At 32.6% G+C, this 26,995-nt stretch overlaps 1 protein-coding gene across 2 annotated transcripts in view; it reads left to right on the top strand.

Moving 5' to 3' along the window:
• The window catches only part of LOC127708001 (phosphatidylinositol 3,4,5-trisphosphate 3-phosphatase and dual-specificity protein phosphatase PTEN-like), a 57,788-nt gene that overhangs the window by 730 nt on the left and 30,063 nt on the right, over positions 1 to 26,995 (top strand). For both annotated transcript variants that reach the window (XM_052212786.1, XM_052212787.1), the window contains 3 exons: positions 8,056 to 8,140; positions 9,796 to 9,840; positions 26,368 to 26,542. In XM_052212786.1, the coding sequence (XP_052068746.1) occupies positions 8,056 to 8,140; positions 9,796 to 9,840; positions 26,368 to 26,542 (305 nt within the window). The remainder of the gene's footprint in view (positions 1 to 8,055; positions 8,141 to 9,795; positions 9,841 to 26,367; positions 26,543 to 26,995) is intronic.

The raw sequence follows: 26,995 nt of genomic DNA on the forward strand, positions 1-26,995 counted from the left end.
AATTTGTCCATAATGTAACATTGTGACGAGATGTTATCATGCTTACTTTTGTAATGGTAAAGGGGTGGTAAAAAGACATGTAATAGCATGATAAACAGATTAGCAGGTTTTCTGTGCATAGATGTGACCCAAAAAAATAGTTGTGCTTCAGGTAGCCCGACTGACATAAACTTTTTTTCTGAAAAAAAAATTGATAAATAAAAAATTGGTACATGTACATGTAATTTCGCTTTGTTTAAAATAAAAGCTGTTCTTCTTGCGTGTCTCAAAATTGTCGCGGTGTAATTAGCGTTATTTGTTAAAGCGTTTTTTTGTGACCATGATTGATAAAACAAAGCCTGGCTTATATAACTAGTTAAATGCAGAACCATAGTGTGCTCGCAGTTCGGTAGATGAAATGTAACAATAAACCTGATATACAAACGTCCAAGACAGTTTACACTCAAAAAAATTTGAAACAACTGTTTAAAGAATGATGAGATTGATGAAAAAAAGGAAAAAGAAAAAAAACCTGATCTACCGACCATATTTGTTTGGGGCATGCAACAGGAAAACCCCTATTTTTGTTTTGGCCTATCACAAAAAATCAACCCCTCGACACAATGTGAAGCTTTTTTGCTTGTTTGCTATGCTCACTCACCATAAAAGTTCACATTGTGGCTGATATTTTACGATATCAATGTGTAGAAATCCTGATAATCTATACTTATCACTATTTCTGAATCTGCCAAACTTGACCCCAGATTTCAGGACACTTGAACTATTAATGTCATACAGCAATCACTTTGGCATTGACTTTTTTCTTATAACATTAAAATTTTATGGGCATCATTGTGATGACTAGTAATGACGGAGAAATAGCGATAAAGTGTTTTGGGTAGTGTTAAAGGGACAGAAAACGTGACAGAAAGTTGCAAAATTGATAGGATAAAAAGTCACAATTAATTAACAATTATTAGGATATATATTAGAAAAAACTTGCAATACTATCTTTTTATAAGATAAACTAATTTTACAGGTTAGGAAATTGTTCATTAGTAATTTTATCAAATTTCAAAATTTTTTGTTGGCACCATGTAACTAGTACTGTCTGTGCAAGAGGTCATTGGTTCGACAGTCATGACAGATTATATTCATGGAGGACCGCCAAATCATTTGTTTTTATTTGTCCAATTGTCCATAGATGTATCATCCAGGTTCAGGGACAGTTTATAGGAAAACGTGTGATGCCACAGCCTACAGTTGTCTTAAATTAGTTTACAGGTGTCCTAAATTAGTTTAATTATATGCTTATCTGAATTCCCTCACGTTAATACCATGCTTAAATTCATTTTATATTCATTAAAAAGACTACAATTACAAATTACCTTTTCATTGACTAATTTCGATATCACCACATTTCACCGTTATAGCAGTGACTAAAACCACGAGTTTCAGAATAAGTTTATTCCATAGCTTGCATACATGTATGAGTCTTTCATGGCAATTGTATTTCATTCACTGTACAATCTGTTTTTGAAGTAATGATGGCGGTAGCAAGATATGGGTAATTAACAAAATTAATTCCAATTGTAAGGTTGTTTTAAGTAATTTTTTCAGAATTTTATTTATTTGATTTTTACAGAAAAAAAAATCAACAGATGTACAAAATGTACATGTAGCTGTCAAAGCATAAAAAGAAGTCCCTGCTAGGAAGTCATGAATTTGTAAAATTTTAGGAATCCATAGGTATCGTGTTCAGTATACATATCAGAAGTTTTAAAATTCAATGAATAACATAGAAAGTCAATGTAATATATCGTTGAAAAAGAAATTCAAGCCATTGATTTTCAGTCCTCAGAATCAACATTTTTCGACTTCGACTGCCATTGACAAATTTTCAGCTCCGTATGAATTTACGAAAGCCTAGTTTACCTGGCTATAGAAATAATCTTACCTGATCATAAGGCCCTGATAAAATACATTGAAATATAACAAAAACAAAGAAGTACAAAATAATCAAACTAACACACACATAAGAAAATAGTTATGAGAAATTTTAATGAAAATATACCATTTTAAATAGGGTATAAATATATTGACCGTGTTGACCATTACTATACTTGCATGTATTTTGTCAAATTGATTTTAATAAGGAATGAGCATTGTAGAGAAGGTTTTGAGTGACGTAATTTTCAAATTGAAAGAAAATTGTCTTCAATGTAATTTTCCCTGTTTAACATGTTTTCTGTTCATTTTCTGTTGAAATTTACACACCATAAGCAATTGTATGCCTTAAAAAAGTCATCAAATTTTCAAGGACGTGATGGTCATTCCTCAAATATAAGGATTTTTTTTGTGAATTTTATTCCTGTTGAACATGTTGAAATTTGCAACATTATTAGCATATGCTTTTGAATGGTCTTCTTCAGAAAAAATGAGCCGAAAAAACATAGTCAAATTTTATTCTAATAGTCAAGAGTTCTCGAAAAATGGTGGTCCGAAGGTTTTGACCACCAAAATTTTGTAAAGGACTGACACAATTTTGATATTTTGCATTAGAAATAATAGTGAGGACCAGTTAATTTTCTTCAAGGACAATCAGGGAAAAACATTTTTCAAAACTCTGAATTTAATGCTAAAATTTGTAAAACTTTTTAGTTTTAGTAAGCTTAACATACATACTTAAGACATTTGCATGATTAGGCAACTATTTGAAAAAAGTTAGACGAAAGTGAAATCACACTTGGCAGTACTTGCAATTGCAAGAAAAATATATTTCTGAAATTGTTTAGTCTAGAATTAAATTTTATACCAGTAATTTATGTATGTATGCCCAATACACTAAAGTAACCTCTCTATTGATCAGCATGATGTTCTATTGTTGTTGCTATAAATAGATTAATCAAAGGAGTATTTCATTGACCTATGAAGTTTATCTGATTGATTCAACATCTTATGATTAGCTATCAGAATTTCATGACCTGCCTCTGGCAAATGTCTGGTAGGAAGATGTGGAGGGGAGGTACAATGTACAACAATGTAGATTGTACATGTACAGTGTTTACACCTACAAAACAGGCTTCTCATTAGGCAAAACAAAAATATTTCTGTTTTAATACAGTTACCTGACAGACCCTACTTTTGAGCGCTGACCCTAAGTAATTTTATTTCCGTTGTAAAGTGAAAAACTGAACTTGTGTCAAAAGCGAAGTTAAGAGTTGCCAATAAAATAAATCAATTGCCTGATACATCTAAATGTTCACAATCGACTGAATCGTGAATATGACAGTTGTTTTAAGGAAACTCTTGACTTGTGTGATGGAAAAAACACTTTGCCCCCATTTTGATCCAACCAATAACCACGGAAAATAATCCAATCATAAAAAATACTGGTAAACTTGGCCCATGGACAACTCTGACCACAACAAGATGGGCCGCAAGACTAAAAATCATGTCGCAAAAAATAAACGAAAAAATAGAAGAAAACGGAAATACAGACTTGCTTACCCTACTTTTTATACGCCCGTTTACGGGACGTATTATGGTATACCATTGGCCGTCTGTCCGTCCGTCCGTCGTCAACATGTCGGACATTAACTCAAAAACGCTTTAACCAATATGCATAAAACTTTGGTGAATTGTTTATATCTATTGACCTGAGCTCCCTTTCGTATTTTATAAATTTCGGATTTACCGTTTTGTGAGTTTTTGGGTTTTATTCATTAAAAAAGGGGGGATTTTCAAGTTTGTGGACAATAACTCAAAAACAGTTTCACCAATTTGCAAGAAACTTTAGTGAATTGTTTATTTCTATTGACATGAGCTTCCTTTTGATTTTTATAAATTTTAGACTATATGTTTCCGATTTATGGGGTTTTATTCATTACAAAAAGGGGGATTTTCCAGTTTTCGGACAATAACTCAAAAATGCTTTCAGGACAATATCCTTAAAGTGCTTAGAGCAGTTTTCATTAAACTTTGATGACTGGTTTATATCTAATAAGATAACATCCCTTTAGTTTTTTATAAATTTCTGATATAACATTGAGAAGTTATTGTTTGTTTATAGTCTGACAACAGATTTACAAAGTATTGTGCAACAACACAGTGTATTGCACAACAGCAAGAAATCTTTGATTGAATATAAATTCAATTCATATAACCAATTTCAAGTTCTTTGACTACATTTATTCAGAAACCTATAATATGTCAAATATTTAATTACAATCCAAATTCAGACCTGTATCAAGCTTGGATATTGTGTCCATTTTTGCCCCAACTGTTCAGGGTTGGGCGTATCCAGCTGCGCTCAGCGAAGCAGTTTATTTTAATGATGTAACTTTACATAGACATATTTTTTTTTGGACTTGGAGACCTTTTCACATGAAGACCAGGGACCTCTGTGGTCGAGTTGAACTGCTGTATCACTAGCCTGTCAGCACTGAGGTTGTGAGTTCGATTCCTGCACGTTGCACGTGCGCTCGACTCTAATCTTAATTGACTAGGTTTTCAGTTTTACTGTTGAAGGTCTGACTGACTGCCACAAAATAGCACTATAGGGATGAAAATGGCGTTAAACACCAATCAATCAATCAATCACATGAAGTCATGAGCAACTCATGAGTTCTATAGAAACAATATTATTGTCTTAGCTCTAGAAAAACAAAATGAGCCAACACTTTTAAATTACACACCTTTTTTCAACTTTTCACCACAGAATACATCTAGATATGAAATATCCAAAACATTGCTCAAAAGAAGGTAATTAGCTAGATTTCAGGGTTTATTGAACATCATGCATGCAAGCCTTTGCCAAGACTCACAGTCTGTATTAATACAACTATTCTTGTATGCTCGTACATGTACATGTGTTATAGAGTTGTTCTACCAGTATCTGTCTACCCTTATCTTTATTATATATATTTCCCATGTTTACCGATAAAAGAAAAAAACAGCTTATAAATTTTGTGCGTCTCGAGTGCTTTTCTGGATTACCTTCATCAGCAGGATCAGGAATGCTCAAATCCAATCATTTGAAAGCCAAGCATGTATAAATACATGTACATATAAAAGTTAATGTTATATGACCAAAAGGTATCTATCTGTAGGATTAAAAGGAGATTTGGGGTAAGGGTCAATAAGACAGCAACCCAATGGCACAAATAACAAGAAAACATCTAGAGGGCTACTCTTATCACGATCAATTACCTTTTTTTGTTGAGGGGGGAGGGGGGGGGGGGGGTTGCTACAGTAAATGACAATTTGTATTATGGAAATGAGAAATGCCGATCGCGAGTACGTGTACCTCTACATGATTTACTCAGGCCAAGGATGTGAATTATGAGTAATACATTTGTAATATGGGCTGTACCTGATTTAAATTATCACTTTATGATAATACAGGAATATTCAATTATTCATAGATGTTAGTGAAGCGATTAAACAAATCAGAGTGCAATAATTTGTACATTAGTTGAAGGTAAATTGATTATGTCACAGAGCTAGTGTGCAATTGACATTAATGTTTTGGTTACATATATTTCATGTATTTGGAGAATGTGATGTTGATGGCATATATCTTTAAATTTCTCCATTTCTGTTAATATTTATTCACAATAATAAATCAACAACATTTTTAGACTTGTAACAATTTTGAGATTGACATATTGTGTAGATACCTGTCAATTGTTTGAAATTTTATATTGCTCTTCAGATGTTTTTGATTATTTGTATCTATGGGTTGCTGTCACATAGACTTTTATGCTTACCAGCGCTGCCGTCTCTAGGTAGCATGCTTGCCTTGAGTGTAGGAGGTTGTGGATTTGAATCTGGACTAGGTCAAATCAAAGACTTTGAATTTGTATTTGCTGCTTCTCCGCTAAGCAGGCGTCATTTAGGAGTAAGAGCAAAGACTATTTGACCTGGAGTTATTTCTGGTTAGGGGGACATGTATTCCTGTGGACTGTAATTACCTTCTGAACAAGCACTGTAAAAATCTGACTTAGTGTGTCTCATACACGTGCAGTGTTCATTATTCATATCAAATCAACACGTTCTCGTCCTGAATATTATTTAATTTGTCGCTAGATGTTTAACAACCATTCATTATCATCATCTGTGAATGAAATCCATTTTTCTGGTCTATTTCCAATTTTCTTTCAACAAAAAGTTTTGTAGATGTAGAGGAATGACTTTGAAAAAGTTTTTAAGTTTGTCGTGTAAAATGTACGAGAAACAAACATAGTTTTTATTTTGGCCTAAGCACTGATTCAGTGAATTTGAATTTCAATATAAAGGTGTAGTGTGTAGGTTCTCTTTAATGGTGATTACTTCTGAGAAATAAGTGCAAAACCAAAAATATTTATTAATGATGTCAAATAATAAAAAAAGATACATTAAAGCTATCGTTATTATATAAAGAGTTGAGGTCTTTGCCAAAAGCTTTATTTCTTGTTCATAGTGGTTTGGTTAATGATTATAGCCATGCTGCCTTTGGCATATCTTTGACCATTGTAGACTGTTGATGATTATACTTAGTAACAATCATTTTCTATGTAGAATTTTAAGAGATATAATTATTAATTTTCTGTAAAATTGCATCTTTGTTCTGAATGGCTTCTGCAGACACGTGCAATAAAGATTTCATTCATACTCAACTTCAAAGATGAGAAAATATGGTTAACGTAAAAATAATGAACATGATGAATGAAAAATAAAGGGTTTATGTAAACACAGCTTAATTAGATCTCTCAATGAGAAGACAGTACTCATATACATGTAAGCTAAGACATTTATTCAAAAAGGCAATTTATAAATGAACTTTTTAGGGTTAAAAATATATTACATTCAAGTTTCTATCCTATCAAGGTTACTTTAACCCATTTTTTGGGGTGATGTATTTAATACCAGTATTTGCAGTTCTTTTTAATTGTCATAATTATTAGAAAAAAACATTTTGAAATTGAAGAGGGGGATGACTCGCTTTTTGGGACCTGGAAGAAAGAAGGGGAAAAAATGAGAAGTGAAAAAAATTTACAAAAAAGCAGGGTTGGGAAATGATTATATACGTGCCATCCCCTCATTGAAGTCAATAATTTAAGAAAGCCATGGCCATTCATGGCCAATATTCTATTTAGTCTATGATATGTACAAGCTTAGATACCATTTTATCTCGTTAAGTACAGTTGAGCCAGCAAGAGCACTGTCCAATGCATTTAAAAAAAATAACAGATAATATTGTTGTGTTTTGTACAATTTTTTTGCATTTTAAAGCAAGAACACACTGAAAAGATCACTGTAAAATATTATGAGGAAAGACTTACACATGTACAAAATTTAAGATACACTTAAGAAATTGCATCTGTGAAGAGAATTTAATGGTGCGCATTTTTTTTTTGAATCTTGCTTTATATTCAAAATCAATAGAGATTCTTTCAGTAAGCTATGGCTTCCTCCTCCAGTAAATGCAGGTTAGGGGGAGGGTTTGGCGCCATCTAACTAGTTTAAACCGCCACATTCTGTATGTGCCTGTCCCAAGTCAGGAGCCTGTAATTCAGTGGTTGTCGTTTGTTGCTGTGTATCATATTTGTTTTTCGTTCATTATTTTGTACATAAATTAGGTCGTTTGGTTTTCTCGTTTGAATTGTTTTACATTTGTCATTTCGAGGCCTGTTATAGCTGACTATGCGGTATGGGTTTTGCTCATTGTTGAAGGCTGTACAGTGACCTATAGTTGTTAATTTCTGTTTGATTTGGTCTCTTGTGGAGAGTTGTCTCATTGGCAATCATACCACATCTTCTTATTTTTATATTTTATTTATATGCAGATTGGCTTTAGAATTTTGCATAAATACCCCCCCCCCCCCCCCCCCCCCCCCCCCCCCCCTTGCCCCCGCCCCCCAATATACAATATAACTGTTTTGAATATCTTAGCTTTTTTATTTGCATTTAATAGATGTATATCATGTTTACAATATGATTTTTGTTGATGTTTTTGTATCCAAGAGATAATAGATAATTATAAGAAGTAGGTAGATATATTGTAGAGATGTAATTCCTTAACTTGTGATTCAGACATCTATCCTAACATTATAGCCATGGGATTTCCTGCAGAGAAGCTGGAGGGAGTTTACAGAAACCATATTGACGATGTTATTGAGTAAGTAAATACAAAATTTTGACTTTTTATTTTAAGGATGGGGGTCTTTTTGTCTAGCCTGCAACATTCAGAAGTGAGACATAGGGATCCTACATTTTGTTGTCTGCTTCAAACATTAATAGTAGATTTCTGACAAAATTTTCAGCATTGTTCCAATTAAAATTGTTTTTTTTTGTGTGTTTGACAAAATAAAAACTGGAAAAGGACAATGTTTGAATTAAGGCCTTCTTAAATGTTTTCTATGAGCAGATTGTTACCCCGAGAAAACATTGTCAACTGAGGCGAAGCCAAGGTTGACAATGTTTTTTGGAGGGGTACCAATCTGCTCTATCACCTCAGCTATGTGTTATTTAATTTATTACTGTGGATTCATTATTATTCGTTGGATTCCAATTTTCGTGGCTTTCGTGGGTACAGGCGAGCCACGAAATTAAATGTTCAACGAATAACAAATTTGCTATAGGCTTGTATGCAGACTTTGGCGAAACCACGAAATTAAATATCCTCGAACATGCAAGTTTTCTGTAATCCACGAAAATTGGTACACACGAAAATAAATGAATCCACAGTAGTCCCCTAGGGACGAAGTCGAAGGGGACTTTAGGTTTGCACTCTGTCCGTCTGTCTGTCCATCCGTCAGTCTGGCAAATCAGTTTTCCACACTTTTTTCTTCGTGCTTGAAGATATTGATTTGTAATTTGGTATATATATGACAAGTTACAGATCAAGTTCGAATTATGTTCCGGTCTGAAGATTTTGTGCAGAGTTATGGTCCTTGGACTTAGAAAATTCACTCAAATAATCAGTTTTCCACACTAATTTTTGTCATGAATGAAGATATTGTTTTAATAATTAGTATATAGTTTACATCATGACAAGTTACAGATCAATTTCGAATTTTGTTCTGGTCTGATGATTTTGTGCAGAGTTATGGTCCTTGGACAGAAAATTCGCTCTAATAATCAGTTTTCCACACTTTTTTCATCATGCTTGAAGATATTGACTTGATATTTGTTATATAGTTTACATCATGACAAGTTATAGATCAAGTTAGCATTTTGTTCCAGTACAATGAATTCTTAACCGGTAGGGGACTTTGTATTGCCATGCAATACTCTCAGAATACTTGTTATACTGAAAATCCTATCATTATTGTCTTTTACTGTTGAATATTAAATTTAAAGTATTTTACTATGACGTCACGTACATAACAACGTTACAGGTATTAGAAAAATCAACAGAAGTGAAGCAAAATTTTTTCATTTTCTTATTTTGACTTATTTTGAAAAAGTTCTGAGCCAAAACGTAGTAATTGAGTATTGTCTTTAATTATTTGATGTAATTTCAATTCATTGTCCTTTAGATTATCGATTTTTGATTGGTCTTCACGAGAGGGTGACATTCAAAAAATTGTCTCCTGCTCAGCAATGGGATAGAGTAAATTATCTCCCTCGTATTAGCCAATCGAAATTTGTCATTTTAACGTGAAGTATAATAATAGCTATTGTATTTATTCAACAGGACAAAAGAACTGACAAAAGTTTAAAACACCAGGTAAATTGCAAATAATTCTGTGGAAAAGTTTCATTTCTTTCACAATAAACAGAAGTTACATTTTAATAAATATGTATACAGTGTTTTGATATTTTTTACAGGTTTCTAGACACAAAGCATAAAGACCACTACAAAGTATATAATCTGTAAGTATTTAACTTCTTTATTGTACAAAAGGCCAAAAAAATAATGTATGACTGTTTTCGCCTCCTCTGTGAAGAGTTTGCCTGCCCTATCATGTTATCCCTTTCCCTATCATGTTATCACCTCCCCCATGATGTTATGTATACTGTTAATTCTGTTTAGGGCTGCTTGTTCAGGTCAACTTTGTGATCATGAAAAATTGTCAAAATATTGATTGACATGGTATAGCATGTGCAGACTGACTTACATACTAGTATTTTTATTTTCGTCCTAAAGAACACTTGTCTTTTTAGGTCAAAATTGCATAATTTAAAAAAAATGTTTCAGAACTTCAGTGCATTAACTTTTAGATGATCTCAAACTACATTGCATCACTGTTACATGAACTTAAAAATGTACATGTGTTATTGACTATGAAGTATGTCTCCTAAATACCCATCGTTCTACTTCTCTCATAGGTACAAAGTTATGTAGGGGTCTTCAGGGGTCGAGTGGTCTAAGTAGATCAACTACAATGATCACTAGCATGTCAACATTGAGGTTGTGACTTTGAACCTGGCTTTTGGCAAAGTGTGTTTTGACTCCAATCTTGATTGACTGAGAGTGACAGTTTTTATGCCCCTGTCGTAGCGGAGGGGGCATTAAGTTTTACACTTTGTCCGTCTGTACGTACGTATGTACGTCCCAAAGTTTGTTTCCGTTCTCTAACTTTAGTTTGCCTCTACTAAATGATATGAAACTTATACACAATGCTTATTACCACAAAACACAGATCAAGTTTGAATTTTTGTGGTGTCACTTTAACCGTTCTAGAGTTATGCCCCTTTACAAATGGAAAAATTGCTGAATTTTTGTTTTCCATTCTCTAACTTTAGTTTGCCTCAACCAAATTTTATAAAACTTATTACCACAAAACTCAGATCAAGTTCAAATTTGGGTAGCGTCACTTTTACCGTTCTTCAGTTATGTCCCTTTATAACTTTATATGATATGCAAGTGGGGGCATCATCTGTGTCCCATGGACACATTCCTCATTTATCTTACCAAAGGTTGGCTCTGACTTTCCAAATCCATAAAAACTAGCCTCCATAATATAAGCAAGAGTGCTGAAAGTGGTGTTAAACACTTAACAATCAATCAATCAATCAAAGTAAGGTATTGCTCTAACATTTTATTATGTTTATGTACCCCTTTATTTTTATGTCCCTGACGTAGCAGAGGGGGCAATAAGTTTTACCCTTGTCTGTCCGTCTGTATGTCCCAAATTGGTTTCCGTTCTCTAACTTTAGTTTGCCTCAACCAAATGTTATGAAACTTACACAATGCTTATGACCACAAAATACAGATCAAGTTTGAATTTTGGTGGTGTCACTTTTACTGTTCTTCAGTTATGTCCCTTTATAACTTTATATAATATGCAAGCGGGGGTATCATCTGTGTCCCATGGACACATTCCCCATTTATTTATTCAAGTGTTCCTTTCAATTGATTATTTTTATTTTATTCTGGTACACTTTAATGTCATTTATATATATTTACCTCTCATACCGGTATGCCCATTTTAAGGAAATATATGAAAAAATAAATAAATATAACTTTCTTTCGGGTTCAGATAAAACTTGAAAGCTTCTTTTGATAGGTATAGGATTTCAAAGAAGTTGTCAAACAGATATTGAAACAGTAAATGTATAATTAAAGTGAACAAGGAAGAATCGTTTATATTTTGAAGTACTTTTGTAGGAAATAAAAAAGGAAGAATTACTTCCTAAGTAACCACATGTTACCATAACACACCTTTTCAATATATAAGTACATGTACATTTATAGGTCAAATTAGATTTGAAGATTTTATTTAATTAGAATATGAATAAATTTTTTTAGGGTTGTTTTTTACTTCCTGGTTGTCAGTGAAACATGTCTCACACTTTAAATCATCAAAATCCCGAAGCCAGAAAAAAAGTGCTTACTGAGCAAGCTACAGGTCCACATGTTCATGGTTAAGTGAGGACTGAAATCTGTCAAAACTTTTAAGATGGCCTAAATTCCCAAATGGTCATACATGTACTATGGACAAGTACTAATAGTTGGGACTGTTTTATAAACTCTGTTAAAGACTTATTTTGCAAAAAATAGTCAAAATCAGATTATTCATGCATACTCATTCAGGACATATTTTTAAAATTATCCAAAAGTTAGAAATTAATTACTTTCACTTTTGAATTGAAAAGAATTAAAAAAAATATAAAGAAAAAGACCTTAAAAGTTGGTTATTCTTTCCTCAACACAACAGAAATAATCCTATGTCCACAAAATTCATGATGACAACTTCAATTACAAATATATAGACCTCAGAACACCTTAATTGTATGTCATTACTACATGTACTATGATAAAGTATTGGCCCACCCACATGGCATACATTATAAATTGTAACCTTTGAGAAAGTCCCTTGTAAGAGAGCTAAAGGGAGAAACTTTTGATCTAGTCCCCAGCTGAAGATTTGTGGGTAAGATAAGTTTAGGGAAATTTTTTGAGTTGACCGAAATCGATTTGATTTTTCTTGTTAATTGAGAGGAAATAGACGAGTGATGTGCCGAAATCAACATGAAAATTAGCACAGGATATCCTTTGATTATGTAAACTAACCATCTGATTTAAGTTACGGATAATGACATATTTGTACATTTCTGTTAATGTAGATTTCGCCAATCAGTTTTCCTAGGATAAGTTTAAATAATTACCCAATTTAAGTCATGGATAATGATGACATATTTATACATTTCTGTTAAATGTAGATTTCACAATATTGTTTTCCTATGATTAGTTTAAATAACCACCTGATTTAAGACATGGATAATGACATATTTTTACATGTATGTAATTGTAGTTTTTGGGCCTCATTTTTATGTATATTGGTCAAGTTCCAGATATGTTAATGTTCTGACTGACCTCAGAAATAACTGGGTCATGAACTCATCAATAGAATTGTACATGTATATTGCCAAGCACATATTGTTTTAAAACTTCAAGATTTTAATGGAAGTTATTTCCCTGTTTTGTTAGTTTTATGTTTATATAAACAGTTGCATATCCACACCAATGTCATTCAAGGTTAAGTACTTTGTATGACCATTTTTTTTTAAAGGACATTTCTCTGTGAACTTTATATTATTTATCTGTTCAAATTAAAAGGGAAGTAACAGAGTAATAAAGTGACTAAACATACACTGACTATTACCTTGTCACATGTTCATATATATATGTTTCAAGTCAGGAATTTCGTCAATGGTTGCCTCTACATCTTATTGTTTATATCCTTTGGGGAGGGGGCTAGCTGGCACACATGTGGCATGTGTGTTTGCCTCCAATCTTAATTGACTAGGATTGTCAGTTTTCCTAGCCAAAGGTTGTGGTTCTCTCAGGGCAATCTTGCTTCCTCCACCAATAAAAACTGACAACCACGATATAGCCAACAGTGCTGAAAGTGGTGTTAAATACCAACAATCAAGCAATCATTCCTTTTGGGAATTGCAGATCTACATGTACACACGTATCATAGTCTCGGTTATATTTATTCAACTTTTTTTAGACCCGGGTCCATTTAAAGTATGACATACATATATGTCTTTGTCATTAGGTTACTGCATCATTCACATATATACCCAACATCTCCATGATTATTTCAAATGTAAAATATAATTCCAGAATCTTTCAAGTCCAAATTTTCGCTCATTTTACTGAAGGCATTTTTACTGCAAAATTTATCCTACACAGCATTTCACTATCCATTTAAATGCATTATACAAGGTGGTGTTAAAGGCTTCACTGACGTTAGGATGAAGAACAGCAATACTTTATAGTACTGTTCCATTGCTTGTGGTTTTGACAAAAGTGTATAGGGTTTGATACCCTCCTTTCCATCATACATGTACGTTCATGGTACAATTGTTCTGCGCTAGTACATGTAGTAAATAAAAAAAATTTGAAAAAAAAATTTAATGGTGTATGATGCTCTTTCAGTTGGATAGGTTTGGTGGGCTTCGTATTGCTCAATATTTAGTTTTCTGTGTAACATTTTATAATCTTTTTTTTTTTGTCTTTTTGTTCATTTACTTTTTTGATGTGGTGTCATCTGTTTTATTTTTGGACTTACTATTTTTGATTTCTTCTTAAGTATCTATTCTATTTTTCTTTTTTTATATACAAATTATATTTTTGATAGAAAAAATTTAAATCTTTTATAATGCACAGTTTTTATAAGGATTTTAATGGTAAGTTAAATCGATTATGAAATCATTCTAAAATCAGCCAGCTTCACAAGACTAAGGTGCCACTTTAAAATCAACGCTGCATTTCTATTAACAAAAAGAAATCAAAGTGTTGTGCTTAGGAGTCAAGGATGTACATCTAGAACTGCATTATTCATGAGTTATTATACAACTCTGTCTTTGATGTATGATAATATTACATTTGTTTTAAAGTTTTTTTTCCAGGAAAAAGGATGACATTTCCCTTTTATATTTCTCACTAAATTAGAAAGGCAATTCAAGGGTCACCCCACTTTATAATTTTGAGGAATAGTGACGTTTCCCTGACAGCTGAACAGGAAGAAGTGAAGACCCAACAAGGAGATTTTAGGAAAGAGTGAGGAATCTTAATGAAGTTTTTCACTTGATAAATTTGCCAACATTACAAATTTTTTTTATTATAAGGACACTTTTCCATGATAAATAATGAAATTTACCTAATTAAATTGCCCTTTGTCTTGTACAAAAAGTTGTAATTGCCCTATACCTCTCAATTTTTTTTATTTTTGATTGATGCAATCTGCCTTCAATGGACATAGTTGTTAGGAACTTATTCAAAAAAAGAAAAAGTTGAAGATGTTCTTTGAGGTTCTTTAACATGAGATTAAAAGTCTTGTTATATAAAGGCAAGGTATAAACAGCTGTTCTTTGACATGTGTGAACTATTTCTCAATAGATAACTAGAAATCCACATGGTCTTTTGAAAACTTGATGATTACAAAATACATTTCATAACTACTAAACATTATGTGAAATGGAAATTTTGTAAATTTCACCAATCGACACATAACTATTGATAAGATAAAGATTTTATTTTGTGAGGCTTTTTATTAAACATTCTTTTGACTGGGTATCAAATGTTTACGATGATGATGAAGGGAGTTGCTAGTCCTTTTAAGAAATTTTAAATTTAAATAAAAGGATTCTTAAAACTTTCACTAATGATTTCTGTGTGATTTTCAAGATGATATTGTATTGCTTGAGCAGTTTGCATTACTGGAAAAGATTTGAAATCTGTACAGCAAAAACAACCTGGAATTTATATAAGTGACTTGTCTCCTTGCATTGTATTTGCTGTAGGTGTTTATTTATATGTTTTTCTGAATAGAATATTGCTTATATACTATATATATTAACATCAGAGATCAGGTCACTGAAATCTCTGTAAATGTAGCAATATTTTCTTGTTGGTTTTGGATAAAAGAAAATATAGGTATACAGTTTCTTAAATATATTTGAATGTACAGAGCTATTTAAGCACACAAATTCAAACAGGGGGGAGGGGAGAATTTATCTGATAAAAGTACATATTAATTACGACCCATGCTTAGGGACTTCTTTTGGGGACTAACAGTGCAGCAGCAGAAGTAAGTAATGAACCAGACTTGCCAATGGTAACCATGGTAGTTTGTTATAATGTTAAAAAAATTATTTTTAGTTAAGTTACAGATAGAACAATATGCTTTTTGTAAATTTATACAAATTCAACGAAATTAACTCACTTAATGTAGGGAATTATATTAATTTAAAATTTAGAAAACACTACATGATTGTGATCAGACATTAAAGTTGTATGCATCAATTTAGATGATATCAGATTATCAAACATTTAATTATGATTCCCTAGTAAATATTGATAAAAAAAAAAAGATGTTACACACTTAAGTGTCGTTTTTTTTTCAACCAATCTGTGTTAAAATTTTTGCCTTTTATATCAATCATAAGGAAATGTAAACAATTTGATTGAACTTGACCTAATTATAAAAACGTATGTTTCTAAGAATATATAGACAATTATGTAACATTGCAGTCCCTTAAATTTGTCAACTATCAAATTATTGATAGGAAATGTAAACAATTTGATTAATCTTGACCTAATTATAAAAACGTATGTTTCTAAGAATATATATACATATATGTCAAATATAAGTCCCTTACAGTTGCCAACTATCAAATTATTGATGCATGTATTACTATGTTTCCATATAGTGGTGGTCATGTGGTTGCTTGTTAGTCCTTTAAGGGAGTTTGGATCACTTTTGGGGTGGTAAGAGGGGGATGGGGGTGGTCATGTCTAATATTTGACTCAAGCAGGGTCATACCAAAGACTTTATTAAGAGTCAGAGCACTGATGTTAAATTAAGCATAAGAATATCTACTATTTTCAGGTTATTTCACATTTTTTTCAAAATTTTTTTGCATGCAGTGAAATCTTGAAATCTTATTATATTATCTCAAATATTTTGGTTTTTTGGTTTGTTTATCAAAAATTGTATAAGTAAATTTTTATGCACACAAAAATTTATGATTTTACGATATTGAAATCAGGTTATGTTAATTTGGTGTATTTTGGGCGAAAAGAAAATAGATATAAACTGTGTATACCATTAAAAAGTGTAAACAAAAACATGTTTTTGTTATGGTATCACCTGATAGAAATGGACGAATTACCTTTAAAGTAAACTGTAATAAACATTCAGGTGTAAACACCTTATATGGTCATTATTGACTGGTATATATAACACAAAGTACTATTAAATAGAATATATATTAGTCACAAAGTATAATATATAACACTTTAATGTAAATAATGAGTTTTAGTCTGAAATTTCAAGAATTACTTGTAACATGATTTGGAAGAAAATATTGAATTCTGAACCTTTTGAAAAATAATAATAAAGGAAATTGTTCAATATATTTCAAGTTTTACTTGTGACGTAATGTGAAAAATGATAATGGAGAAAATATTGAAAATAGTGAAGTTTTGAGTGGAGTTGCACTGGCTAGGAAATGAATTGTTAAACTGACCGACAAATAATATTTACTGATCTGAAAAAAATTTCATTAGTCACTCAAATTGAAAATGATAAAATTCAGAATTAAAAAAATCTTACGGGATGTATATGGCTTTGTAAAAATATTTCTTTATTGATCCGACCAGTGTTTAATTGATGACTTCTGACCTTTGTGAACTCTGGGCAGCAGCAGACACAATATACTGCTGAATAAAGGAACTGAAATGTCATACTCTGGATTCTGTTATTTTCATGGGTACCAATTTTCCTGGATTGAGGAACAATTGTATTTGTGTGGACATTTGATTTCGTGGTTTTACCAAAATCTGCATACATGCCTATAGATAATTGGCACTTCATTGAACATCTAAATTTATTGATAATCTAAACACACGAAATCCGAGAATATTGGTATCCCACGAATATTAATAAATCAACAGTAAATATCTGAACATACAAAAAGTTATGTAGAAAATTGTGTGATATTATTTCTATATTTATTGCAATTATGAATATCATTAGTTGTCAAGTGTAAATAAGTTTGACTGTACATAGCCAAGACTTTTAAGAGGTTTTAGAGTTGCAGGCAGTCATAAACCAGAAAAATATACTATAAATACATTTTTAGAAGGAAGGGCACAGGTCCCCTTAAGCCCACTAATTCCATCTTTGGAAACTTACAATTTAAAAATATCTGAAAGTCAACATACATTCGTCCAATAAAAGACAGGTGTCTATATATATTACAGTAAGATCTTATTCCTATAACTGAGACTCAGCCAACAAACCCCATATTCTCCAAAGGACAAAAACACAAAAGAACACCTAAGAAGAATTCCTGTAAAAGAACATGTAAGGGGGATGAGGGGGGAGGGTAAAACAAGTTATATTTTGGGTTTATTGTTAGATTGCTGTCTCATACTGTGTATTCATCAATATTTGTGGGATACCATTTTTGTGTGGATTTAGTGGGTAAAAGTGAAATGGACGAAATTGAATGTTCATTAAAGTACAAATTTTCTATAGGCTTGTATGCAGACTTTTGCAAAACCACGAAAAGGAATTAATAAATATCTTATATCTTTAAACACAAAACTTTTTGCCGACAAATAATGTAGTTATTTCTACATTAATGTACTGTTTCAGAAAAGTTCAACTATTTCAATAAACAAATGAATAAATTGTGATGTTTTGTTGTTGTGGTAAACAAAGAAGATATTCAGTCAGTGACCTTCATGACCTTTAATAACAATAATCTGATTTTGTCTACACAGAAGTTACCTACATTGTACATGATTGATTAGGGAAAGAAGGAAAGAAACACTAAATAGTAATCAATGGTCATTGTACACATAGTTATTTATATGTGCAATATGAGTCAATGGTTAAGGAAAGATGGTCCAAGTCACGTAAAACAACAATTGATAAATGGTCATCCTCATCGGAAATAAGATAGATAAGGAACAATGTTGTTTACCTTAGATGTACGACAACAAGTGATACATGTAGTCGATTATGCAATCAATAAATTACAAACAATATACTAGTATTATATTCTTTGAATCAGGAAAGATGAATTAAATAAACAACATATGTGACCAGCAACCAATTTACACAGGTGTAGATTCTGGGTTGGGGCATGTGAGCATAGGCCTTGTACACTGATAAAGAATTCGTCTGTCTCTCTGTTTGATCATACATAAAACTGAATAAGAAATTATCTAAAATATTGGATAGTGTAATAGGCCATATAACACTCAACACCTACTTCCCTGAAAAAAAATATACAACAATGCTGATCATACACCAGTAGGTCAGATAGGTTGCCTTTTTATGCCCCCACCGTAGTGGAGGGGTCATTAAGTTTTACCCTTGTCCGACTGTACGTCCGTCCGTACATCCGGAAGTTGGTTTCCGTTCTCTAACTTTAGTTTGTCTCAACCAAATGTTATGAAACTTATACACAATGTAATTACCACAAAACACAGATGAAGTTTGAATTTTGGTGGCGTCACTTTTACCGTTCTAGAGTTATGCCCCTTCACAAATAGAAAATTGCTGAATTTATCGTTTCCGCTCTCTAACTTTAGTTTGCCTCAACCAAATGTTATGAAACTTATACACAATGCTTATTACCACAAAACACAGATCAAGTTTGAATTTTGGTGGCGTCACTTTTACCGTTCTAGAGTTATGCCCCTTTACAAATGGAAAAATTGCTGAATTTTTCGTTTCAGTTCTCTAACTTTAGTTTGCCTCAACCAAATGTTATGAAACTTATACACAATGCTTATTACCACAAAACACAGATCAAGTTTGAATTTTGGTGGCGTCAATTTTACCGTTCTAGAGTTATGCCCTTTACAAATGGAAAAATTGCTGAATTTTTCGTTTTCGTTCTCCATCTTTAGTTTACCTCTACCAAATGTCATGAAACTTATACATAATACTTATTACTACAAAACTCAGATCAAGTACAAATTTGGGTAGAGTCACTTTTACCATTCTTCAGGTATGTCCCTTTATAACTTTATATGATATGCAAGAGGGAGCATCATCTGTGTCCCATGGACACATTCCCCATTTATTTATCTCTGAATTGTTTTTCTGGGTAATGAACAATAAATCATTAAGGCACCGACATCTTATTTTTTTTGCCTCTCCCCCTAATTTTCAATTAAAAACATATATTTTTTATCACTTTCCTTCCAAAGCAATTTTTGTTGAAATTTTTTTTTGAATCAAACAATTTTTTGTACACAAGATGATATGCCTTTATATGACACTAGTCACTGGTAAAGGAAAAATAGTGCACTTATATATGGAAGCAATGGTCATTGAGTAAGGACTCATTTGTTTCTGGCCTAAATGATGCAAGCTTCTATTCAGGAAGTTGTTGAACCCATTAGTTTTTATACGACCGCAAAAATTTTTGCGGTCGTATATTGGTATGACGTTGGCGTCGTCGTCGTCGTCTGGCGTCGTCCGAAGACACATTGGTTTTCGCACTCTAACTTTAGTTTAAGTGAATGGATCTCTATGAAATTTTACCATAAGGTTCAATACCACAAAAGGAAGGTTGGGATTGATTTTGGGGGTTATGGTACCAACAATTTAGGAATTAGGGGCCAAAAAGGGGCCAAAAATAAGCATTTTCTTTACTTCCAGACATAACTTGTGTGTTAGTGTATGGATCTCTCTGACATTGTACCAAAAGGTTCCATATCACAAAGGGAATGCTGGGATTGATTTTGGGGGTAATTGCCTCAAAATATTAGGAATTATGGGCAAAAAAAGGGGCAAAAAACAAGCATTTTTCTAGTTTCATGACAATAACTTGTGTGTAAGTGTATGGATCTTTCTGAAATTGTACTACAAGGTTCCATATCACAAAGGGAAAGCTGGAATTGAGTTTGGGGGTAATTGCCCAAAATGTTGAGGAATAAGGGGCCAAAAAGGGGCAAAAAATAAGCATTTTTTCTAGTTTCCAGACAATAACTTGTGTTCAAGTGTATGGATCTCTCTGAAATTGTACCACAAGGTTCCATATCACACAGGGAATGCTGGGATTGATTTTGGGGGTAATTGCCTCGAAATTTTAGGAATTAAGGGCCAAAAAAGGGGCAAAAAACAAGCATTTCTCTAGTTTCATGACAATAACTTGTGTGTTAGTGTTTGGATATTTCTGAAATTGTACTGCAAGGTTCCATATCACAAAGGGAAAACTGGAATTGAGTTTGGGGGTAATTGATCTAAACGTTTAGGAATTGGGGGCCAAAAAACACATTTTTCTAGTTTCCAGACAATAACTTGTGTTCAAGTGTATGGATCTCTCTGAAATTGTACCACAAGGTTCCATATCACACAGGGAATGCTGGGATTGATTTTGGGGGTAATTGCCTCGAAATTTAAGAATTAGGGGCCAAAAAAGGGGCAAAAAACAAGCATTTTTCTAGTTTCATGACAATAACTTGTGTGTTAGTGTTTGGATATTTCTGAAATTGTACTACAAGGTTCCATATCACAAAGGGAAAACTGGAATTGAGTTTGGGGGTAATTGATCTAAACGTTTAGGAATTGGGGGCCAAAAAACACATTTTTCTAGTTTCCAGACAATAACTTGTGTTCAAGTGTATGGATCTCTCTGAAATTGTACTGCAAGGTACCATACCACAAAGGGAAGGCTGGGATTGAGTTTGGGGGTGATGAATCATAAGGGGGTTCAAAAAATTGGGGGGGGATTTTTTTTTTTTTTTTCCTTTTTTTTCTTTTTTTCCTTTTTTTTTCTTTTAAAATTTTCCATTTTAAGTTGGTTATTTCTGATTTATATTTAAAAGCAAATAATAATGATATGGTAGGAGATACACACCAAACAGGATGTGTGAATTATTATATAATAAGTATTGTGCAATAGCAAGAAATTTTCAATTGCACAGTATTGCACAATAGCAAGAAATCTTCAATTGCACAGTATTACGCAATAGCAAGAAATCTTCAATTGCACAGTATTGCGCAATAGCAAGAATCCAATAGCACAATATTGCGCAATAGCAAGAAATTGTCAATTGTGCAGTATTGCGCAATAGCAAGAAATATTCAATTGCACAGTATTGTGCAAAAGAAGATACTTCGTATAAATTGCTTATTTCTTGACCAATTTCAATGGGGTTTTATTCTTGAATTCTTGGGGTTCTTTAATATGCTGAATCTAACCGTGTATTAAGTTTTTGGATTTTGGGCCCCGTTTTTAAATTGGTCCACATTGAGGTCCAAAGGGTCCAAAATTAAACTTTGTTTGATTTCATCAAAAATTGAATTATTGGGGTTCTTTGATATGCCGAATCTAACCGTGTATTTAGATTCTTAATTTTTGGTTCCCTTTTTCAAATTGGTCTACATTAAGGTCCAAAGGATCCAAAATTGAACTAAGTTTGATTTTAACAAAATTTGAATTCTTAGGGTTCTTTGATATGCTGAATCTAAACATGTATTTAGATTTTTGATTATGGGCCCAGTTTTCAAGTTGGTCCAAATCGGGGTCCAAAATTAAACTTTGTTTGATTTCAACAAAAATTGAATATATGGGACTCTTTGATATGCTGAATCTAACCATGTATTTAGATTTTTGATTTTTAGGCCTGTTATCAACTTTGTCCACATTGAGGTCAAAAGGGTCCAAAATTAAACTTTGTTTGATGTCATCAAAAATTGAATTCTTGGGGTTCTTTGATATGCTGAAACTAACCATGTATTTAGATTTTGGATATTGGACCATAATAGGTGAATGTCCAATTTAAAATTTTTAAGTTCTTAGACCACATTCATTCTGTGTCAGAAACCTATGCTGTGTCAAATATTTAATCACAATCCAAATTCAGAGCTGTATCAAGCTTGAATGTTGTGTCCATACTTGCCCCAACTGTTCAGGGTTCGACCTCTGCGGTCGTATCAAGCTGCGCCCTGCGGAGCATTTTATTAATATTTGCTTCTATTTTGTGTCATTGTTTACCTCAAGTAAATGATGTACTCACTACTTAGTTGAAGAGTTCTTGATTTTAAAATTGAGAACGGAAATGGGGAATGTGTCAAAGAGACAACAACCCGACCATAGAGCAGACAACAGCCGAAGGCCACCAATGGGTCTTCAATGCAGCGAGAAACTCCCGCACCCGGAGGCGTCCTTCAGCTGGCCCCTAAACAAATATGTATACTAGTTCAGTGATAATGGAAGTCATACTAAACTCCAAATTATACACACGAAACTAAAATTAAAAATGATACAAGACTAACAAAGGCCAGAGGCTCCTGACTTGGGACAGGCGCAAAAATGCGGCGGGGTTAAACATGTTTTTTGAGATCTCATGTATGTTTAATGATGTAACAGGTGAAAATTGGCATTAACAGTAGTTTTATGGATGTTCAAATATCACAAATCCATTAAAAAGATACAAATCAAGGCTAAAAACAGGAACTGTGTTAGGGCATCAATGGGTCATTTGTTTCTCAGTCTATTTATGCTTTTGTTTCTGACAGTGTTAAATTTAATAATCAACAGTCGTCACTGACAAAATAGACTCAAACGTACTTAAGAAAAGATGAATACCACACAATATGATAATGATCCCCAGTACACTCATTACTATCTATAAAGAACAAGTACAAAAAGTTGAATCTAGTTTGAATAGTTAATTTATAATTTTATAAATTACATAACGATCTGCATGATGCAATAATTCAAGTCAAATGATACAATTCATTATTGATGAAATGAATGTAAAGATGTATCGGCTGAAAATTTGAGATAACAGTAGTTTCATAGATCTATGTTCAAATATCACAAATCCATTAAAAAGTTACAAATCGAGGCAAAGGCAAGAACTGTGAGAGAATCAATGAGACATTTGTTTCCCAGTCTATTTATGTTTTTGTTTATGACCGTGTTATATTTTCTTAAACAATAGTTGTCACTAATAAAATAATGTTAGCCACAAACGTGCTTAAGAAAAGATAAATACCACACAATATGATAATTATTTCCAGTACACACATTGCTAGATAAAGAACAAGTACAAAACGTTCTGATGCAACAGTTCAAGTCAAATGATACAATTCATTATTGCCAATATGAATGTTAAAATTAGAGTTAACAGTAGTTTTATAGATGTTCAAATATCACAAATCCATTAAAAAGATACAAATCAAGACAAAAAACAAGAACTGTGTGAGATCAATAGGACATTTGTTTCTCAGTCTAATTATGCTTATGTTTCTGACAGTCATGACAGTGTTAAATTTACTAAACAATAGACCTCACCAACAAAATACAGTTAGACACAAACATGCTTAAGAGAAGATAAATACCACACAATATGATAATGATCCCCAGTACACTCATTGTTAGATAAAGAATAAGTACAAAAGTTGAATTTAGTTTATTAAGTTTAATAAGTGTATTTATAAATTACAAAACGATTTGATGCAATAGTTCAAGTCAAATGATATAATTCACTACTGCAATCTGAAGTAGGATTTAAATGACCACATATTATAAAATCAGTCACAAACTAAATCATACTGTCATTAGCATCAATTTAATCTGCAAGATTGCTTCGTTTTTTCTGCATGATGAGACAAATTTAATCTGCCAGATTGCTCCGCTTTTTCTGCATGATGAACCACCTGACCTATTTCATTAGGGCCTCTTTTAAATACATGTTTATCCTCTTCAGAACAAACGGAAATCCCTCCAACAGCTATAAACAGTAAATATTTTAATACCATAAAAAGATTTATTTAGGTCAGTGAACTTCTAGTACTTAGGTATAGCAATCTGTGTAAGTGGGATGTGTTTCTGTAATACTGTGTTTGTATGCAGACTTTTTTTTTATAAAACTGTGTCAATTACCTCATCTTCAATCTCCTTAATGGAAGTAAAATTTAAGATTGCAGACTGTGTTCAATAGAGATGTATTTTATGATTTTCTAATGATGATTTTCATAGAAGATTTGTGACCCAAATGATATTGAATTGAAAAGAAAGTCACCAGCCCAGAAGTTAGCATTTCTGTGTTGACATGAATGATCGTTGATTATAATGGTCATATTTATAAATTAGCTGTTTACAAAATTTTTTGACGAAGAATTTAGAAGTTGTAACTGTTCACTCATTAAATTCTCTGTGACGATGTCAGTAATTGTCAATTAGACAGCAACCTAACAACAAATATAAACAGAAGACATATAGAGGGCAACATACATTCTTCATGTGTCTTACTAAATAATATGTCAAGCATTAAATTGTCATGAGTTCAAAATAGTAGTGAATAGAAATGACAAAAACAATGAAAGATCTCTTCAAGTAACAAATCACATTCAGATATGAATTGATTGGTTGATTGATTGGTGATTAAAGCCACTTTCAGCACTATTGGCGGTCAGTTTTTATTGGTGGAGGAAGCTGGAGAGATCCACTGACCTTCGGCAGGATAAACTGACAATCCTAGTAAAAAAAAGATTGGAGTCGAATGCACCTGCTATGTGCAAGGTTCGAACTCACAACCTCAGCGTTGACAGCCTAGTGAAATGAGATATGACATGAAACAAGCTCTTATACGATTCCTTACTTTAGACAGGCACATGGATATGTTGTGAATGCAAACTAGTTATTTGAGATATCAACTATCCCCTTTTTTAAATCTTGGTCATTGGACTAACAAACTATAAATAAAAGAAGTCTAGACTAACTATGAATAGATTTAATATAAATCATCTTAGATCTGCCATTAACACCAGTTTTTGTTTTTAAATAAACAAAGAATTGTACCTTCAGACTGGGGACATAATTGTTGGTAAAAGGTTATTACCAATCACAACCCTAAACAACGTGTGTTGTACTGAACAAAAGAATTGATATAATATCAGTGATTTAATCAATATTTTTTTTACTTTAAAATCTGAAGACAAACTATAAATTACCTTTTTCATGTATACATGTGAAGTAATTTGGCACGTTTCAGACCTATTGTCATAATACCCAGTGGCGACCATGGGATTTAAAAGAATTATGAAAATACCTCAAATATTTAGATAGGTCCATGACCATTTAGTAAAATGGTGTCAAAAACTTCTTAATTATTGGTAATAGATATATATATATATATATATATATATATATATATATATGTTATCCAGTGTAAATTTCCTTTACTAAATGTTGTGACTTCAGTCTGGACATCAAATAAATGTCTGTTTTATAAAGTCCTTATATTGACCTCTAAAAGTCTAGTGGTTGTTTTTTGTGGTGTATGGGTGGTTGTCTTGTTGTTTTTTGTGGTGTTTGGGTGGCTGTCTCTTTGTTGTTTTTTGTGGTGTTTGGGTGGCTGTCTCTTTGTTGTTTTTTTGTGGTGTTTGGGTGGCTGTCTCTTTGTTGTTTTTTGTGGTGTTTGGGTGGCTATCTTGTTGTTGTTTTTTGTGGTGATTGGGTGACTGTCTCATTGTTTTTTGTGGTGTTTGGGTGGCTGTCTCTTTGTTTTTTGTGGTGTTTGGGTGGCTGTCTCTTTGTTTTTTGTGGTGTTTGGGTGGCTGTCTCTTTGTTTTTTGTGGTGTTTGGGTGTCTGTCTCGTTGATGTTGGTTACATTGTGGATTCATTATTGTAAGTGGGTTGCTAATTTTTGTTGATTTATTTGGTATAGGTGAACCACCAATTTAAATCAAGATATTTTTTTGTATATTGAAGGTTAATTGTTTTTATCATGCTATTTTAGATCTATCCCTAGTTTAAACAGCAGGTCCTACAATCCTGACAGATTACATGGTCAAGTATTAAAGCATTATGCCATTATTTACCCTTTTCAGATGTACAGAAAGGTCCCACGACCCTGACAGATTTCAAGGTCAAATATTTAAAATGTTATTTACCCTTTTCAGATGTACAGAAAGGTCCTACGACCCTGACAGATTCCATGGTAGAGTTGTAGCTTATCCATTTGAGGACCACAATCCACCGAGATTAGAGCTAATAAAACCCTTCTGTGAGGACCTGGATGAATGGTTGAAGAAAGACAAGGATAACATAGCAGCCATTCATTGTAAAGCAGGAAAAGTAAGCTGTTGTTATTATAGTCCCAATCTGTTTTACATTAACTTTGTCAGAGTTCTTGAAATATTATTTTATCAGGGCTTACAGTCATAAAATTTCGAGCACGATTATTGTACTCAGACTCAGAAATCAACCAATCAAAATACTGGATTTCGTGTTTCGAGCACAAATGTTGTACTCCCGAGAACTGAGTGAAGTTTTATGAATGAAAGGCCTGGTATTCTTTGAAGAAAATCTGCTGGTCCTCACTACTGTAAATTCAGACATTATTGCGTGCATTTATTTTTGTGATTCTTGACATGCCAAATTCATTATGACGATTTCCAGAAAATATGCATACAGTTAAATATGTATCGGATTTATATCAGAATACAAGTTCTGATAATTGCGATTCTCACCCAGTCACATTATTTACATTAGTAAAAACCTCACAATAATTTCTGAATTTACAGTATT

The sequence above is a fragment of the Mytilus californianus genome, unplaced genomic scaffold, assembly GCF_021869535.1.
Source record: "Mytilus californianus isolate M0D057914Y unplaced genomic scaffold, xbMytCali1.0.p SCAF_7, whole genome shotgun sequence".
In the NCBI taxonomy this organism is placed as follows: domain Eukaryota; kingdom Metazoa; phylum Mollusca; class Bivalvia; order Mytilida; family Mytilidae; genus Mytilus; species Mytilus californianus.